We start from the raw sequence: 17,540 nt of genomic DNA on the forward strand, positions 1-17,540 counted from the left end.
TGCCTCATCCTCAGAAGCCGGGGCATCTCTGCAACCATGTCAGTCAGGCTTTCTCTCAGAGGAGGACTGCTCCAGCAGAGATGTGGCACAAAAGTGCCTTTTTGGAACCTGTCACGGGATGCTTTCCCCGCAAGAAGCTCACCTTGCACCAACCTTATTATCTTTCAGCACGAGGTGATGGCTGCCCTTTTCTCCCAAGCATCTAGGAGCTTTAATTTCTCCCTTTCATGGCTGATACATTTTAGTTTTAGATTTATCTACACCAGTGCTGTGTGTTGTTTTGTATTGCATCCATTAAATTGTTTATATTGAGTTTTATTCTTTTAAGTGTTGTAATCTGGCCAGGGAATGTTTGTTTTTTGGTGGATTAGAATATAACAAACAAGCAAGCAGGCAGAGACTGAGAGAGAAGTTTAAAAAGGTACAGTTCAGGTTGTTGTAGAAGCCTCGGAGTAATGATTTCTGTCCACTGCTACTCATCTAGTCATTTGGCTAATGAGTGGAGCTTTGCCAGAAGTCGAGAGAGTTTCTTTCCCGTTCCTTGGAAAGACGTTTCCTTAAAACATGGGTCTGGAGATTTCCTGACTCAGTGAAATGGAAATAATCCCACCTACTAAAGTGCTGTTAAAAGGAAATTGAGAAACCGCCGTGACATGGCTGGACACACCACCCTCTTCAGAACAATACTGACTTCACTATCATTGCTTTGCATTTCGGATTCCCATTCGCATTAATATGAATGTCATACTGCTGATTATTCCGTAAGAGAATAAATGCTTGGATGGGTCGATTTGTGGTAAGCCACATTCATTAAGACAGTACAGTGTGTCTAGAACATACAGTATAAATACATAATATCTAATAATTAGACTAGGTTTATCCCTTAATTTTAATACTCAGTTTACCTTATTTAGCATGTGGCTTTATAAGCAAAGCTCACATGTGAGATGTGATAAAAATAAATGCACTATAATGGTAAAACACATTGAAATCATTGAAAAAATATAAATCCACAACGATACTTCAGTTCCTTAAAAGAGGGACATAGCTATCACCATAGGGAGAGAAGCATGGAAAATTATGCTCTTAGAATGCAATTTTAAACATATTATTACTAAGGAGCAGCGATGAACTTACTGACAGCCCAATAGAATAAAAATATCTTCCCCTGGCCCTGCAGGCTTAACAAAAGTGTAGGCCTCACTTAGTACTCGTGGGTATTTGGAGCAGGGGCTCCGGTGATGAACTTAATCGGAGTTGCCATTTCCCCCAGCAAGTAGCCGAGTTGCTCACTAGCACATGACTGGTGGGTCTTGTGGACTTGTAGCTTTAATGGGCAAGTGGCCTTCTAAGATTCAAGAAGGGTTGAGTGGTTGTACAGGAAAATGGGTTGCAGCACGTTTGTCTTCCTTTAGCCAGAAGGAGAACCTCATGTGGGTCGTACCACTTCCTCCTACATGGAATTCTGAGACACGAGATAAGTACCAGTGGTCAATTGGTTGCCATCTGTGGAGGGGGAAGTAATCACTACCTACAACTCCCTTTGGCTCTTTGGAATGAGGGAATTGGCTGCCAAGAGGAAACCTGTCCTATGTTCAGCTTTCCATTGCCAGACAGAATGAACCCAGAGAGAATTTGTCATAGCTACCATTTTGTCCTGGAACGTACTGCTAGGTGGAGAGGAAGGCCGAAAGAAAAAGGAGTTGGGGATTCGATCATGTTTTGCTGGGCTTCTAATCAATGCTGTTGAACCCATGAAAGTGACCAAGTTATTCTTTCCAGTTAAATCAATGCATGGTTGAAAATGATGGTTTCTAAATATACACCCCTAATACTGCTGCTGACGTACAGGATCCCAAAGGAGTGCCACTATGGATCTTTCCATGGCTGCGCAAAAGAAGGAATTGCTGTATCCATGGCTGTTGATAAAAGTTGTATCCTCTGGAATTTCCTCTTCTATTCAGCTAGATAATGGATGGCTCAGCCCACATTGTCTGGCCAGCTGCATCTTCTACAAACTCTTGTTACACTCAACTATTAAGAGTATCAAGAATGACTCTGTCTTACATTGTTCCTGATAAACCTAGTTTGTATTTATCGGCAGATTTCATTCCATGAAACTTGGAGGAACTGATGCAACACAGACCGAGTGTTAAAAGTGCTGTAATACTTCTAGCAGGTCTTTGCATTTCCGCCTGTAAAGCAATCATGAGTGGCACTGCCTACACATCGCTGTAACGATAATAAAATGTAATAGATTCCATGCAAAACCCCCTCCAGTTTTTTTCCCCAAGCATTGTGCTTTTAATAATGACGTGACAAAGACATTGAATACGTATCACATTTTCAGGAAGATCATTTCCACTTATTGTTTTATGATATATTGCAATCCTGTGTTGATTACTCATTTTAATATAATCTTTTGTTATCTGCACCCCATGTACTTTTAAGACAAATTAGAGGTAGAAAGGCTGCTGTGACAGCCCAATTGATTATAAAGCAGTGACTGTCACAGCTGTTTTCACAGTTATAAGCTCTCCGCTTTAAAGACATCAGCTGATAGCCATGTGTAACATTAGGTGTGAGTGAGAAGCACAGCTGAGAACAAAAAGGCAGATCTGAGGGTAATTAAACTTTCCGCTTGTATCAGCCGCACAGGGTAGACCTAACATATATGCATATATCAAATGCAGTACACTCGTTTGTATGTTTTAAGACTTGTTCCTTCTCTTGTTGTACCTACAAGGACTTCTGTTACCAAGTACCGTTGGTTCAAGGTAAAACCCAAGGTCTTCCTGGCCTGTATTTGATATATTCCATACCCAATATTTGCCTAGCTTTTCTCTGGGTCTGTTTTCTCCATCATTTATGTCTGCCCAGAGCTCACCTAAGACTTTTTGCTACCTGAGGCTGAAGGAACATCTGATCATGAAAGATGTTGCATTTAGTTACATCTTTCAATACATTTCCAGTTTACTTTTTGTAAAAAATTGCTTTTATATCTCCCACTACAATATACACAGGCTGAATTCGCACATAACAAAAAGCCATGGCAGAATAGACTTTTGGAAGCATGGTGAAACTCAGCATGTTTGGGTTCCCTGAATCGTCATAGGAAAAAGTTGGTCTCTTAGTGTATCCACATTTCAGCATTGCTTGTGCGATGTGTGAATTCAGTTACAATGCTTTCTCAGTTTCCCCTTTTCAATTCTTGAACCTGAAACGTGAGTCTCCTGCACCAGTTGGCGGATTCTGGGATTCTAGGAAACAACAGCAAATAAACTTGCAGTTCTGAAGTCGGCATGTCCCTCAGGTGCTCTGAGGTTTGGTGGGTGCAACTTGTCATGATATAGTGAGGAAAACTTTCTCCCCTTTTCACAAAATGTCTTGCCAGCTCTCTTCTGTGCCAAGAGGCCCTTGTAGATGGCCTTCAATGACATTGGACATTATTTGACTGAAGCATAATTCTGCAAAATTCTTCCCTCTTGGAGAATTCTTGATAACTAATATTGCTACCAACATTTTTGGCCAGAAACACTTGTCACTCAGGACCAGAGTACAGTGTCTTTTATTCTGGGGCATTTGTCCCAGACCAGAATGGAATTTATTAAGAAATAGGCATATTTTTGTTCAGTTGCTCTCAGCCTTGTCTGTTAATGAAACAAATTAATTTTAAAGCCTTTCTTGAGTAAGTTCTTAATTTATTAACAGACTTCCAAAGGATTGGTGGCAGCTAATTAAATTGCATTTTTCACTGAGGCACACATTTGATCGTTCATGAAATATTAAAAACATTCTGTAATATTTCCCCAATATTTCACTTCTCAGCTCTTTCTTTGATTTGATAAAGTAGCTTAAAGGGTACTACAGAATTTAAAGAGTATTTTTGAAAGAATATTATCATATTTCCTCTAAGCAAAACATAAGCAATATTGAAAACACAATATTGAACATTAGTTGATGGGGCTCTCGGGCAGACTTTGAATTTATGGCTTTCTGTGTATCTCTGAGATAGCCATACTAATTTTACTGAGCACTTCTTTGTTCCTTGAAAGAAATATTTCATACAAACTGTAAAATAGCGACATGTTATAACACTTGAAATTAATCTAATCATAACAAAGAATTTCATCATAATCAAATATCACAATAAATGGAAAGTGCATCTCATGTCAGTCAATCAATGTTGATGAGTGCCATTTTGTTTTATTCCTGTATGCAAAAGACTTTGACTACTTTTGAATAAAATGTTTCTGTTTTCTTTTATGTGGATATATTTCACCAGTTTTGACATTTTTACATTTTGCTAGATTTTACCTTTTCATTCTGCTAACAAAGTTTTGGTAGCTTCTATATCCTGGGTAACATCTGAGCCATTTTAATCATATGATATTAATTCCTGACAACTGATAAACAGAAGAATATCAGTATATCAGTATGCCAGGAGATATAAATGCTTAAAATGTTTCTAACCTTTTAATAAGAGAGTGTGATACAGGAAAAATGGTTTGATTATGGCACGTGGACCACGATTACCTTTGGTACGGTTCTTCCCCCAGCATAGGCTTTGGCTGCTATGGGTTTTGCCAAGATGGACCTCCGCTTTCCTGTGTCATTGCAAAAGGTTCTTAAGTGCATCTCTCAAATCACGTGTAGCTTTAGGAACTAGGATCACAAATGTAGAGGAGACCGGAAGGGGAAGTAGAGGGACTCAGATTAACTGGCTCTGCAGGTGGAGTTAAAAAATAAGCCTTTGGTTATAGCTTGAGGGCATGAATTAGAAAAATGTGTATGGAAAAATGCATTGTCTATAAAGGGTGTGAATTATATCAGGGTGATGACATGCATAATGACTCTGGATCAAAGTTTTAGGGTCAAATCAAATACAGGACATTTTCTGTTGTAAACCCTAACCTTAGAGTTAGAAGAGTGATTCCCTTTTCCCTGAACAGGTCTCTCACCCTCTTTTGTTTGGGCTGCTGCTGCTCTTAGATTCTTCCCTTGGAAAGCGGAAATTCTATGGTATTACTGTTTCAAAATAAGGGTGTACAGATGTCAAATGTGTTTAAAATGTGAACTGTGTGTCTGGAAATCCATGGTTCAGACACCACCTTCATTACAAACACATTAAACAGCCTAATGCAAGGGACGGATGCGTTGACTACCCCTCTGTCCTGCACAATCCTTACTCTGTGTGTGAAAGGGCAATTTTAGCATAATTTATAGAATTCTTGCATGAATTACTGGAATAATGAATTTGAAATGCTTTGGACAGTTGAAAGGTGTTACGGAAATGCTAACTATTGATGAAGAGCATGAGCCACAGATCTGGAAATCCTTCAGTCGAGCCTCCTTCTGCTTCACATTTGTAATTGGTGCTGCTAAGAATATTAACTCAGCATAAAGGGTTGTTGCAAGGATTAAATCTAGGCAGTGCACATGAATCACTGCAAACACACAAAAGGAGTTATACATGCCAAGTGTGAGAGACAGTGTGGTACAGTGGTTAGGGTGCCAGACTGGGAACCTGAAAGTTGTGGGTTTCAGTCTCCACTCTGCCATGAAACTTACTGGGTGGCTTTGGGCCAGTCAGTGCCTCTCACGCTAATTGCCCTCACATGGTTTTTGTTTAGGTAAAACGGAGCAGTGTATTATCACTGTTACACTAGATTTATATCTCACCTTTCTTTCTCTTGCAAGGAACCTGAGGTGGCATATAATTTCCTCTTCTCCATTTTATCCTCACAACAACCCCATGAAGTAGGTTGCTATGGGTTCCTTGCGAGAAGGAAGAAGGCAAGATATAAATGCAAAGTAATAATTAGTGGAGAATTAATGCTGAGTGGAGAGAGTTAAAGAGGGGTTAATGTTGTGCAGGGAATCTTACTCCAGATTCAAATTCCCACTCAGCCATAGAATCATAGATTAGTAGAGTTGGAAGTGGCCAAGAAGGCCCTCAGGTTCAACCCCCTGCTGCTGCTGGACACTAACTTACACCATCCCAATCAGGTGGCTGTCCAGTTTCTTTTTGCATGTCTCCAGTGTGGGAGAGCCCACCACCTCTCCAGGCAGCTGGTTCCACTCTCATATTGCTCCGATAGTGGGGAAACTTTTCCTGATATCTAGCCTGAACTTGAGTTGTCACAGCTTGACTTGATTATTCTGTGTCCTACACTCTGGTATCAGTGAGATCTTGACCTTCCTCTATGTGACAGCCTTTGAGGTACTCCTAGAGGGATATCATGTCCCCCCTCCGTCTTCTCTTCTCAAGGCTGAACATGCCCAGTTCTCTCACTCTCTCCTCAGAGGGCAGTATTTCCAAACCCTGGTTCATTTTTGTTGCCCTCCTCTGGACCCTTTCTAATTTTTCTGCATCTTTCTTAAATCTTGGTGCCCAGAACTGGGCACAGTATTCCAGATGAGGTCTGACTAGTGAAGAGTATAGGGGAACTACTACCTCTTGCAGTTTGGAAGTAATACTTCTATTAATGCTTCCCAAAATAGCATTTCCCTTTTTTGCAACTGCATTGCATTGTTGGCTCATATTTAACCTCAAAGAAGTTCCTAGTTGGTTCTTTAGCTAGACATACAGTCCTACATCATGGCTTTGTACGGAGCATGAAGGATGTGAGCTTTGTATATTGTCTTTGAGGGGAGGCAGAGTTAGAAGTACAATAATCAGCTCTTGAGGTTTGTGAACAGATGAAAATTCGTGGAAAGAGATACCCTTGTTACTTTGTGGGAAATGCAACATTCTAGCAGTTAAAGATATTAAAAAGATTGCAAAAATGTACACATGTCCGTTCTGTAATGCAGAATTGTTATGTTTTAAAGGGAGAGGCAAATAAGATGCTTCCATACATGAGGCTAATGACGTTGTGACTGAGGTCTGCCTGGGGTAGCCTGCTCGCTCCCAGGAAAGCTGTTACCAGAGAAGCTGCTCCTGGCCTTAATGATTCACTCACCTGTTAGATGGGAGGATTTGAAGGTCAAGTTTTGATAGATCCTTTAGGAACATTTTGTTGGTTGTCATTGTCTTATAGATACCAATGAACTGGTAGAGTCTGAGAAATGGTAACTTACTGCTTGCAGATTCTGACTGAGACTGTAGGAAAGTGGCAGTTCCAGACTGTCAAGGATGTGGTGTGATTTGGTTACCAGTGCCAGACAAGGACAGCCCATAAAGACGGAGATGGAAGACTAGTGGAAATGACTAAAGACTGAGTCTTCAAGACTTAGCCAAGAGAAGGAATCAGAGGTGTTTCTCCGGGATAACTTCTTGCCAAAGGAAAGCTGTACAGAAAGCAAGTGCCCTCAAGAAACAGGAATTTTTAAGAGGAGGCAACTGACATCTTCTTGGCTGCATCCTTGCCTTTTAGGAGTAGTTGAAGTGAAGCTGCCGGAGAAAGAGCTTCTTAGTCTCAATAAGCTAAGCTCAGTGGCAGCTGAAGGACTGTGTGAGACCCAATATCCTTTCTGTGCATCCAGCTGGAGAAATTGCACTTCCGTTTTCTCTGCCATTCTAGGAGAGCTGGAGTGGCATAAAGGAAAGAATAAGCAGTTAAGGAATAGCACTGGTGGAAGAAGGATGGATAGTTAGATGGTTTGTGGTTGGGGAACATTTGGTAGAATAGAAACCCATTAATAGGGGTGGCAGGCAGGAGAACAAACCTGCACAAGCCAGAAACTCATTTGCTATTTTATAATGGTGTAACACATATCAGTATCTTAAATATTGTTAGATTAAGCTGAGATCTTTTTCAAATTACTTTTATCTTACAGCTCTCATTTGCGGCAACAACGCCAGAATTAGCTGATAAGAAAAAGTATCCTTATTTCTTCCGGACAGTACCATCCGATAATGCTGTGAACCCTGCCATTTTGAAGTTGCTCAAATATTTTCAGTGGAAAAGAGTGGGGACACTGACTCAAGATATACGAAGATTTTCTGAGGTAAGAGCCAAAGATGAAGGCCAAGGTGACATGAGGTAGGGGAATAGGAAAAATTCAGGGGAGAAAAAGAGCTTCCCTCCCCAACCCTTTTAAAGGTTCTGTTTTGGTGTTTCCCTCCCAAATAGTAACATCTTTTCTTACAGAATAGAGCACAACATATTTAGCCATATTCTCTTAACTTTGGTATGTGATGCCCAGAGTGTTCATATATTGTCACCAGACTTTTGTCCTCCCGTTCCCGCAAATGTTTTCTACTCCTCAGTATCCTTGTACCTATGGCATGGACAAAGATTGGCAATCGCCAGAGAAATTTCTCAAAGTGTGCAGAAATTAAGGTGCTTATCCAAGGAAAAATATTTACAAAAGGGAATAAAAATATTTATCATCACATAATAAAAAAGATTGTTTAAGGTTCTTAAATATGTTTGGGTATTGTTCCTAACAAGTGAAAGAGGCTTTCCCAGCTAAGGGCTGTCAGTAGGTTTTCGTCCAGGTGCAATTTCCGTGAATTCTGCCCTCACAACCAGGAAGAGATACTGTCTTCCTCCTTCTTACAGCTGCTTCGGTTGCTATAAAGCTCTCTCGGGATTACTCGCAGACATTCTCTCTGGTCAAAGAGCAGGAACCTAACATGAATCATATGCACCTTGGTTTGCTCTTAAAATTATGTTTTTATATATTGATTGAAAAGCATGTTCTATTCAGATAGCCGTGACTAATTATTATCTCAGTGTGGTATCGTGGTAAGAATGTTGGACTGGAGCTCAGGAGTTCCACTCTCCCATTAAGGCATGAAGCTTTCTGGGTGACTTTGGACTGGTCACAGACACTCTAACCAACTTCACAGGATAGTGGTGAGGAAGGATGGAGAGGTGGATGACAATTATGTAAGCCACCTGGATTCTCTGAAGGAACAAAGGTGGAAAATAAATACAATAAATGCATTTCCTCAGTATACTTTTACATGTTCTAATATAAGGGCAGTTATATGAGCAAACCAAGTTATCCATAATCTGTTTTTATTTTCCTAAAATAATAAAGTGACTATAAAGTTCACTTAAAAATAGACTTTACATATATATTTCATTTCCCCCTAAATTTACATTTTGTTTTGGCCATGAAACATCCAGAAATTTTACATCACCAAAGCTATGAAGAAAACATCTAAGCTAATTTGCTATATTTTCTTAGCTATTTTCCTATATTAGATGATTGCAAATGTCCCATGCTGTTCTCACAAGAGCTGTGCTGGTGATGGTGGATAGACGTATTTTTCAAAAACTGCTAATGGAAAGCAGGTTAGGAAGTTTTTAAATTTTGTCTACTCTGGGATGTATAATATTTGCATATATGAATGTGTCATTTTAATGGAGAAATATGGTGACTGCAGCACAGTAATCCATTTGAAGTCCCACAATGCAGGAATGACTGTATCATTCACATTTTCTGGCATGTTGACTTGGTCCTGAGAATGCGTGTTCTTGTTGATGAGAAATTAACCAATGAAATGGTTGATATCAGCCCTCCCTAAACTGGTGCATCTCTGGTGTTTTAAACTACAGTTCCCATTGGACTCAGATTGTGTGACCAATCATCAGAGATAATGGGAGCTGTAATCCAAAATTTATGGAGCACTAAGAAACCTGGTCCTTTCTTAGTACTTTTTTTTCAGATATTGGAGCATGGGTAAAACAACGAAGCTAAGATTCACAAGAATAAGTCTTGACTCTTTAAGAGTCAGGGCTGAAACAAGAATCTCCAGCGGTGAAAGTACATATTGATTGTCAGATAAAACAATATTCTCTAAAAACACATACAACACACAGGTCCCTCAAACTATGATTTCCAATTCAACGCTTGCTATCCCAGGTAATTGTCTAGCAAGAATTTGATACAACTTGCCAAGTGGGTTTGGTATTCCTTGACAATGTGTAATTCTCTTTATTCTGATTCCTTGAGTGGGGAGCTTCCTGTATTAAGTGAGTCTTTCTTGCTGTCCGTATATGTGGGCTTTTATGATTTTATGGCTGTCATGAATGTCTTGTGCAGGAGGAAAAAGTATTGCATTTGTCAACTGATTTTCACAAAATTGCTGTACTCCTAGTCCAAGGTCAAAGTTTGCATTTGTGTGAAGTATGTGACCGAGAAACTATAGCAACGATGCATCTTCTGCATATAGTGTTTCTTCCCCCAGTGCCAAATGTTCTGTAAGTCTTCTAGTTTGGAGGGGTCTCCCCCTCTGGAGTTAAATTCCAGGATTAACGCATAGGACCCAAATGCGTCGTTAAAACCCACGGTTAAGAAGAGAAAAATAACCAGCTGTAAAACCATTAGATAGACATGTAGGGAGTTGGGAAGCTGCCTTTAGTTCTACTTTTGTCTCCTTGCTCTGCCTGCATATCTCAGAGCCAGTGTGGTACAGTGGTTAAGAGCCTGGGACTGGGACTCAGGTGATCTGGGTTCGAGTCCCCGCTCGGCCATGGAGCCAACTGGGTGACTTTGGGCCAGTCACAGACTCTCAGCCCAACCTACCTCACAGGGTGGTTGTTGTGGGGATAAGATGGAGGAGGAGAATGATGTAAGCTGCCTGGAGCCCTTTGTAGGAAAAAGGCAGGATATAAATCACAATATAAATAAATAAATAAATAAATAAATAAATAAATAAATAAATAAATAAATAAAAAATAATGACCCTGATTAAAGCTTCCAGTTGTTTTAGTGCAATGCATAGTTGGACAGGTTTTACTCTGTACCTCCAAGACCTTCATCTATTCAGCTAATTATGCCCATACTTTCATCCTACAGTAGCTAAAAATTCTAGCCAGTTTCTCTCCAGATTATTCTGTGTCAGCTTCTAGTGCAGACAACCCAAAAGCAATCCAAACGTGTCACTATCAAAGGGCAGAACATGAGACCCATCTCTTTCTCCGACTTGTGTTCCGATAGTAATGGAGGTACTGCTATTGATCCACCTCTGGGACAGCAGCTTACTTCTCACACATATAGGGGATGCACAGGGACCATGAAGAAGAAAGACCTGTGCCTGCAGTTCTCCTTGGGGCCATCTTGGGATTCACGCTACCCTCCCTGCTTTGGTATTGAATTTTGTGGATGCTGGAGTGGTTCTTGCATGTTTTTTTCTCTGACAACAGTATGAAATGTGCTACCTATGTTGGCACTGCCCGTCGTAATGTCTTTCAGGAATGCAACAAGCAAGCTCAGGGATTTGGGGAAATAGACGGGAACCCGCTGGGGACATGTGCAGTGGGGTGGTGGGAAAGGTTTCCTTAGCCGTAGAAGCTTCTTGAAGTGAGGCCCAATGCAGGTAACAGTCTGTATGTGTGAATGCAGTTGACCACCTGAAGAAATGCAATGACAGGTAAGAAAGCTGCTGTTTTCTCTGCCTCCCCCCCAGGTCCTGCCACTCCCTTCCATGTGCACACATGGGAGAGAGAGAGAAGGATGAGAGAAGGGGCTGAGAAGGAAGAGAAAAAGAGCAAGGCTAGAGGCTGGGAGGAGGAGGAATAGTGAGATAGAGGTGAGAGGGAGAGAAGGAGTGAGGCAAGTGGATGGAGGGGTGGAGAATAATGAGATTGGGGGTAGAAGAAATATTGCGACTGGATGCTTTGAGGAAAAGTAACGCAACGGGAGAGCGTTGGGGAGAAAGAGCAGAAATACAACTGGAGAGTGGAGCAAGCACAGAGGAAAAGTCTGTACTGGAGGAGGAAGATTGGCTGGGGCCTGGTAGCAGATTCAGAAACTGGAAACTAGTTTTTCAAGGTTTTTATTTAACACACACACACACACACACACACACACACACACACACACACACGAGGGCCAGGAATGAAAAGCTTTGCAGGCAATGTTGCAGTGCCTGTAGGTGTTGAGGCCCAGTGGGGTAACCCATTGTTAGAGCTGGCATGTTTGAGTTAGAGTTACTAAATTAAACTTCTAGCAAGGTGGGCGGATGCCCCCAGTTGATTTGTGTCTATGAAAGCAGGATGCAGCATTTCTGTAGTAATCTGGCCAATGGGATGAGCCGCTCTTAGGATGTCGTACCAATTTTCTGTAAAAAGAAAGAGTCCTTTGCTCCCCATTGAGACCCTACAAGGAAGAACCAGTCCTCGTAGGTCTGTTTTAAGTTCCCTATTCAGCAGTGAAAATCAATATGCACATCTAACATCAGGGAGGAGGCTGGAAGGAAAAGGTAAATGAAATCTTTCTTGTATCGCAGCCAACTTTCTAGGGTTATTGATATAAACATTGAATAGAAAGGCAGATGGGAAGTATAGAATAAGAACTGAATGGCTATGTTTGACTGCATCTGACAGGAGCAAAAACTAGTCTTTCTGCAAGTTTGATCAGGTTTGGCATTAACGGTGACGGTTCTTTTTCAAGTTACGCAGACTATTAATAAACTTAAACTATGAAAAATATGAAAAATAAAAAAGATTATTTTTTTAAGTCGTCATGGTAAATCCTTGTAGTACCAAAAGAGCTCCAACTGTGTTTCTTGAAGTGAGTTTAGTCTTTCAGGATCCTTTTGGATAAAAGAAGATTTGTCATCCTTATTTAAATTTTACATGGTTTCCCCCCTCTTCTGATATAAAACAAATAAATGCTTGTGAAGTTGCTTGCACAGTAAAACATTGCAGAAATAAAAGATTGAAATAATTACTGAGAAGACTTTAAGACCATCTTCAGAAGTTCTTCTCCAGGTGATCTGGCCAAACGGGGATACTAAAAAGGGGGCAGTTTCAACCATGGTGCCACAACTCCAGAATGCCCCTCAAGAGAAGCTCACCGGGCACCTACATTGTGTCACCGACAAGAGCCCATATGAAGCCCCAGACTTGTGCCCAGGTGGTGGAATGAGCCAGAATTCACTGTAGCTTTGCAGCTTCTGCAGTTGGTTGTTACATGTAAACCAGGAATTCCAGTTTAAAATAAACTGTTTTGTTAAGCCAGCAGAATAAGCTAGCATTTGATATTGGCTTGTTTGGCAGCTGAAATGAGTTTATTTTAAACCATGGTTTCTGTTTCACAAATAGCAACAAAGAAAGTGAAACAGTGTCCTCCTCAGGAGGAAGGAGCAGAGGGAATGTGAACCTGACCACACATGTACCACTCAAACAGGATTTAGCATTTTCTGCGAATGCTCCCAAAATGATGCTGCAAGAACTGAACAAAGGCTATGGTTGCTTCCTCAAATTCACATTTATCTTCCCATTGTAGGGTCTGAAAATAATGTGCTAACACTAAGACAAAGCTTTACTTGGGTAGATTTCCTGCTACTCTCTTCCTCTCATGGTGTTATCTCCTAACCAGACATAATGAAAAGGCAGGCAGAGCCCCCGTGGTCCCCCGCCCCCTTCCTTCCCACCCAGTCTCAAGGGAACCTGCAGAAACAAGCTTGGGGGCTCACAAATAGCAGCAGAGGCCTGCCATTATGGAAGTGACAGCACATGCCGAACAAATGACAGACTCTGCTGTTACAGTGCTAGTATTTTGTCAGATAGCAGTTTACTCCTTACAGTGCTCAGGCAAGTAGAATTTTTTGCATGAGGAGCAGAAACGAGGAAAATAAGTGGCAGAAAATAATACATGAATGGGCCTCAGGTGAGCAGAGCCTTCTTGCTCATTGCGTAGCCCACGCTCTCCTCCTCCCTTTCCCTACAAACAAATAACGGAGAATTGCTCTCAGTCCTTGAACAGTTTTCTTTCCAAGATAAGCACAAATTCCTCCAAGTCTCATTTTTGCACTTTCGTGTTTTACAGAACACTAGATAAGAAGGCAATTATGAGTCGCTTCCCCCCTGCCGCCCCCTGAGGAGCAGCTGCTCCATTTCCTTTTTTAAATCCATCACAGTAAAGGGAACCACAGATTTGAAGCATCATTCCTGAGGCCAAGCAACCCCACCCCCTCTATTATCTTGAAATCCTTGGGGGCCCCTTCCCAAGTTTCATTTATTGTCTGCTTTCCAGGACTGAATGGAAAGCTTGTTTTGAGTTTCACCTTGCTGCCAAACCATGATCTGTGTGGGATCTGGCAGTGATCTCCTGATTGCCTTCCCTGGGTCAGAGTTCTCGTATCCTTTTCTTTGAGAAAGTAAATGACTACTTAAAAGGACCTCAGAATATGTCATTCTTAGCAGAAGCGAGATGGGCAAACGGGTCAAAGGCAAATGAGGAGAACAGATCTTCTGAAATTGCACATGGTCCAGTCCTGAATTGGACATGGTCAATGTACATATCACAGCTCCTGCCTTCAGGCACGTGAAGAACAATTTGTGTCCTTTCACATGTATTCGGCTTCTATCGGCAAGGTCGCCTAATGTTTGTTGGGGACTGAGCCCATTTGCCAGCCCCAGGATGTGGGCAGCTAAAATGGCAAGTTCTCAAAACTTCTTTCCATGAACATAAGCACTCGTATGTTCATCTAAATGTTTGCTTGTGTTAACAATGGGTTGGTGCATTTTGTATCTATGTGGGAGAGTATCATCTCTGTAATAAGAAATTGTGTAAAACAGTTCCCTTTGTCCAGCAGAAAGCACATTTCTCTTTAGCCTAGGCAAGCAACAGGTTCGTGCAACACCAGTTCAACAAAGGATTTCTTTTGTGTGCATTTTTGCATTGGTTGGATTGATTTCAGCAACCCAAACATTTTCTTCTTGAGGCTGTGCTAAAGAGACTCAAAAAAAGGACATAGACTTTACACTTTATGTTGTGAGCCGCCCCGAGGCTTCGGCGAATGGGGCGGCATAGAAATGTTTTAATAAATAATAAATAAATAATAAATAAAAGCCAAATATTTTGGCCTTCCTTGGCAAATGATCTCCTTTGCTGGATCCTTACTCTTTTTGTTTCCAGACTCACCTCTTGTATAAGTGCATACTGGTTTATGAGTAATATTTATATGCCACCCAAGAACACAGTTCTCTGGGTGGCTAAAGGTTAAATAGTGAAATACAACTATAAACAAAACGCAAAACAGAACTGTACCCTTTTGTCAGCTTAATCTGCTGGCTCAGGCTATCATTTAGGTATTGGAAACAAGGCTACAAATGCCTTCTCTGCCAAAGAATAGGAATAGCCTTGGACGACTCATTTGTTCTGTCCTGACATTAGTTACCATCCATATAATGGGAATAAGAATGACTTCTACTTCATAGCATTATTGTGAGGCCAGACACAAACACAAAAAGAAGTCGAAATTTGCAAAAAGCTAAATGAAGGCCCCTCCCCTCCCCTCCCCTCCCCCATTATTTCCAAAGTACAAGTGAACCTAAAAAGCTTAAATGTGATCAGCAGGTTTATGTAAATGTATATATCCCATCAATAGGTCTGCCAGAAAATTCGAGGTAGCCGCAGCTGCATATTGCATTTATACTAATTGGCAAACCTGGGTTTGTTGCTGTACAAAGTGAGAAAAGACATCAGGAGATAGAGTCCTAATAGTCGAAGTTCACAGATGCCACTCCCCTTCTGCTTAGCAAGTGCGGTTCTTTATCTCTGTGCACTCTAGCAAGATTGTTTACAAAGTTTTCATCAACCAGAGTTCCATCCAGGGCATTTCTGCAGAACATAATTGGCCTTTCTGTGTACCCCCGAGGGCTTAATTTGAAGACGGCAGGAAAACTCACAAGTCTCACCGAGGGCCTAATTTAGGCTTGCGGAATTCTGATTCCCAATGATCATCAAGGAAAACGAGACTTGATTCAGACCACATGCTGATTTGATTGGGCTACCAATCAAAAATAGCGAGCATCAGAAAACAGGAAAATGAAAGCAACCTGTTTCAGTATATTTGCAGCACCATTTCCCCAGTAAATCCGCCTTGTTTGTAGTCCGTGTTGGCATGATCTTTCATCATAAGCGTGTACATGCTGCTGTCAGCAACTCATGGTGTGAACGACCCACTCCTGTCTAGAGACTCTTCGTATGCTCTCTTTTTGTATCTGTCTTTTTAAGTGTAAAACCACAAATGTAAAATCTGAAAGTGACAAACAGATGTTTGCCATCATCATTCTTAACACTCAGGCTGTGGAACCCCCAACCAATCTTTCTAGAGGCATTCAGATACCAAGTGCTATAATTCATATTTGATGCCATTCACAATATTCTTAATATTTTGTATATCTACAAATTACTCACTGGTTTGGGATTCTGTAGTTTCAGTTTTATCTTTACTTTAGCAAAAGAAGTTTATGACGGCTTATGTCTGGTAAAGTCTCCACTTTTTGGACCACTTCAGTCTTGAATGATCACAGATACATTGAGTGACATTTGACACATTGTGTCAGCTTAACCTAAAAAGTCATATTGCAGTGCATACTACTGGTTGTGAGAATATTTGCAAGCACCTTTCTAATGGTGGCCTCACCATTCATAAAAACTATGTAGTGTGTGTTTGCGTGAAGTTTGTCAGCTCAAGATTTGATTTTCTTTACATAAGCATGAATAGCAAACATGTTCATAATGTTTGGCATTGCTGTAGACAGATACTAATGGAAAATCATGTTTATTTTAACAGAACCTGAGAGTGTCATTGGTTTTTCCCTTCTTACAGTTTATCTTTCCAGACTGAAGAGTGGAGGAGGTGCTTATTCCCCCCACCTCCTGCCTGCAATTTTGTTGTCTTTAGAGTCATAGTACATGATCCCCTTCAGAGGAATAATTTCCTCTAAAACATTTTGTCATGTTCTAGTGGCCAACTTCCAGTAGATTTTTTTCTGCCAGCCACAGCCTCTTACTGGAAGCGCTCACAAAGTACAGGAAGTAATCAGTAATGTTCTCTGAACAGCAGAATGCCAGCTCAGTTCAAGCCTTGGTTTCAGTTTGGTATTTGTATAAGACAATGCAGCGTGAGCTTTCTGCCTAGTGTGGTTCAGTTTATCTCGACTTGAAACTAAGTTATGCTGAGAGGAAGGAAGGCTTGATTTACTATCTAGTCATAACGTTGTCTTCAGGCCTGTTGCTCTCTCATTGTTTCCTTTTCATATTCAGGGAATTAATTTTAATTTCCAAGCTGCCCTTCTGGGATCCTATCGAACAACTATTAATTTTCCTGCAAGATAAAAATGTAATTATTTAGTTTCTGGCAGATTTAACACGCACAAAGGAAGGGGAAGAAGAATGATTGCTAGTTGTCCTTGGCATCCATTTCCCTGCAGACCTAAGGCTGACCTGACAGCCACTGTACCACTTTTTAAAAGCTTCCTAAAATGTGCAGAACTGGTATCTGTGTTACTTCCTACCCCTTGGTGTTTTCCATCAACATCAGTTTCATTTCTGTAGATACTTCAGGACAACTTGTCTATCTGAATAAGAACGGCAGATTAACAATGGCAGTTCCCTTTGGTTTAGTTGCCCTGGGAGTAGGTTTAGAAGGGCTTGTAAAGGCCTAAACAATTATGCTTAAGAGTGGGAAAGTGTGTATCTTTCAAACATCGCTACTTCCTACAGTTTTTAAGAAGTTAAATAATAGGCATGGGTTCACTTTTTTTTCAGATGTTCAGGGCCAAAAGTACTTGCTGAAATTATGTAGTTCACAATTTACACAGGAAATGCAATCTTACATATAA

The 17,540-nt window shown here is 40.9% G+C and overlaps 1 protein-coding gene across 1 annotated transcript in view; it reads left to right on the plus strand.

Moving 5' to 3' along the window:
- GABBR2 (gamma-aminobutyric acid type B receptor subunit 2) overlaps positions 1–17,540 on the plus strand; it is a 303,445-nt gene that overhangs the window by 74,991 nt on the left and 210,914 nt on the right. Inside the window, exon 3 of the mRNA XM_044442826.1 lies at positions 7,783–7,953. Within this exon, the coding sequence (XP_044298761.1) occupies positions 7,783–7,953 (171 nt within the window). The remainder of the gene's footprint in view (positions 1–7,782; positions 7,954–17,540) is intronic.

This window comes from Varanus komodoensis, unplaced genomic scaffold (assembly GCF_004798865.1).
Source record: "Varanus komodoensis strain SLA01 unplaced genomic scaffold, ASM479886v1 scaffold40, whole genome shotgun sequence".
Taxonomy (NCBI): domain Eukaryota; kingdom Metazoa; phylum Chordata; class Lepidosauria; order Squamata; family Varanidae; genus Varanus; species Varanus komodoensis.